This window comes from Schistocerca serialis, chromosome 4, assembly GCF_023864345.2.
Source record: "Schistocerca serialis cubense isolate TAMUIC-IGC-003099 chromosome 4, iqSchSeri2.2, whole genome shotgun sequence".
Taxonomy (NCBI): domain Eukaryota; kingdom Metazoa; phylum Arthropoda; class Insecta; order Orthoptera; family Acrididae; genus Schistocerca; species Schistocerca serialis.
The window spans coordinates 452,151,145-452,153,760 of NC_064641.1; the positions used below are offsets into that span (position 1 = coordinate 452,151,145).

Here is a 2,616-nt window from a genome sequence, read left to right on the forward strand (position 1 = left end):
TAAGGCACCATTTTCTTTGGGACCACATAGAGCGACAGAACATTGCAGTGGACTACCTGCGCACAGAAGACATGTTTGCTGACCTTCTGACAAAACCCTTGGACAAAGCGATTGTGGGGCTATTTGGTTTATCTTGTGAAGGCAAACCACAAAATATATGTTCAAAGGGCGGTTTTGGAATTGTATGAACAATATATTTCGTGTGGGATGGCGGCAAAGTGCATCATTTGAAATATAATAGACCTCTCTGGTGCTATTGTACACTCTGAGTTTTATGTGTGTTAAATAATGTTCCTTGCTCGTTGTGTTTGATGTATTTTACCTGGAAGTGCAAATATAGTTACTGTCACTAAATATCTTTTACTCACTATTACTTATTCAACTGTGCCGACTCTAATACCTTCAATAGCAATGGAAGAAGACTGATTGGATGATAGTTGGTTGCCAGATGGGGATCCTTGTTGGCCTTGGGGACAGCTACTATCTCCGCATGTTTTCACGTGGTAAGGTAGTCCCCCATGTTGAGGATCACATGTTGAAGATGACGACAAGGGACTGGTAAGCCTTCGCCAGGAAGTAGCGCAAGAGGATGCTGTGAATTCTGTCACCCCTTCCCACCTCTTTGGTGTTGAGCCACCTCCTCCTCTGAGACGGCGTCAGTTTCTTTCCCGTCACACAAGGAAGTGGAGAGTTGTTCCTGCATGAGGCAGATGTGTTCCACATCCGTGACGTCTTCCACTGGAGAGAATGATGCCGCATGGTCCACGAGAACGCTGGCCTTCTAACCTGGGCCGCTGAAGACGTCCGAGCTAACCTGAAGCAGCGGAATGCGCCGCCTACGCCGCAGGAATAACTTGGCAACGTGTCATGCGTTGCCATATTGGGGATCCAGCGTGTCCACCAGATCCACCTATTCTTGGTTCCTATGAACCACATCTGCCGCCTTGATCTCACGGCGCATTCGGCTGAGGCTGGACGTTGGGGACACCAAAGCGTTTTAACCCTGCGACGCATGCATTTCACTGCAGTGGACAACTTTTAATGGTAAATCCTCTGACGGTTTCAATGAGTCATGAGGCTGGAAATGCATGCAGGACACACCACCAGTAGGGAGTGCCCACTGCAGTGAACTGTGTACATTTTCAGCCTCAGGACTGATTGAAAATGCCAAACAAGCGACCATTAACAGCTGTCCACTGTAATAGACACTATGCGCCACAGGGTTAAATATGTTCATTTTATACACGGCCGCCTATATTAGAGGCCGGAGGACTGAAATGTGGCAACGTTACGTTAAGGCCTACCGCATGGCTGTGGCTATGAGGTAGCGAACGGAAGCAGTTGTTTACGTACTTTCGCGGTGTCTGTTTTATCCAACATTACAGTGTAATTATGCTATACTGGACTCTACAACAATTATAGCAGGTAGTCGTGACTACAGTAGAAGATATAACACAATGTAAGTATACAATTCTGTGAAGTTTGCAGTATTTTTACATGTATATGTGCAAGTGTGCTACGTGAACAACTTTCGTCTACACAATTGCAACAAAAGTTCTACTATATTCTAGACACAATTCGAAAATAAAGTTTTGAATTCATAAGGTTAGTATCAGAATCTTCTCCTAAGTGATTTGCCGGCCGAAGTGGCTTTGCGGTTAAAAGCGCTGCAGTCTGGAACCGCAAGACCGCTATGGTCGCAGGTTCGAATCCTGCCTCGGGCATGGATGTTTGTGATGTCCTTAGGTTAGTTAGGTTTAACTAGTTCTAAGTTCTAGGGGACTAATGACCTCAGCAGTTGAGTCCCATAGTGCTCAGAACCATTTTCCTAAGTGATTTGTGTTAATATTATGAATATTTCTACACATTTGATTCTATTGTAGACTTGTGTTTCGTGATATCCAAGCAGTAGATAAAACCAGTCCACTCAAATTCTCATTTGCTATTTTTACATAATAGTATTTTGATTTAAGATGTTAGCAATTAATGCATCATTCTATTTGCAGATGCCAGAAAAATGTTGTGTTCCTGGTTGCAACAGCAACTACAAATCCAGCAATGAAGAGGGTTACATCTCAGTGTTCAGATTCCCTACTGAAGAGGAAAACAGAAAACGATGGACAAGAAATATCCCCAGGAAGGTCTCGACTCCATCAAATGGAAGTGTTGTTCGCATTAAACATTTTGAAGAAAGTGACGAATCAAGAGCGGAGATTTACAAGGATTCTGATGGGAACTGTCACGAGTTTCCTCGTGAAAGGCCAGCTTTACCAGAAGCTGTGCCAAAAATATTCCCTGGGTTACCATCGTATTTAATTAAGGTGCAGCCTCCAAGAAGGTGTTTGTCATGTATATAGGAAGGAATATCATAATACATTCCAAATAACAGACTGAAATAATTGCAAGTCTGCAAATAATGTTAGTAGGCAACTCACAAAATTGTTTGCTGAACTTGTATATCCAAATCTCGGGTAAGAAACGTCATAATATGAAGAACATGTGAGTTATTGAAAAATTCATCGTTGCAAGGAAACGAGAATAAAATGCGTAATTCCGACGTAAAGTCGGAGCAATACTGCGAGAAATTAGCTTTTCTAGGTTACTGTCTTATTTATA

At 42.9% G+C, this 2,616-nt stretch overlaps 1 protein-coding gene across 1 annotated transcript; it reads left to right on the plus strand.

The window, feature by feature from the left end:
• The first annotated feature begins 1,973 nt into the window (after positions 1-1,973).
• LOC126474532 (uncharacterized) lies at positions 1,974-2,357 on the plus strand. The gene has a single exon (XM_050102003.1). It carries the CDS (start codon positions 1,974-1,976, stop codon positions 2,355-2,357), a length of 384 nt encoding a protein of 127 aa, XP_049957960.1.
• Positions 2,358-2,616: the final 259 nt, after the last annotated feature.

Bases quoted from the DNA above. Each gene is read 5' to 3' on its own strand.
- LOC126474532 (XM_050102003.1), top strand. From the start codon at position 1,974: ATGTTAGCAATTAATGCATCATTCTATTTGCAGATGCCAGAAAAATGT.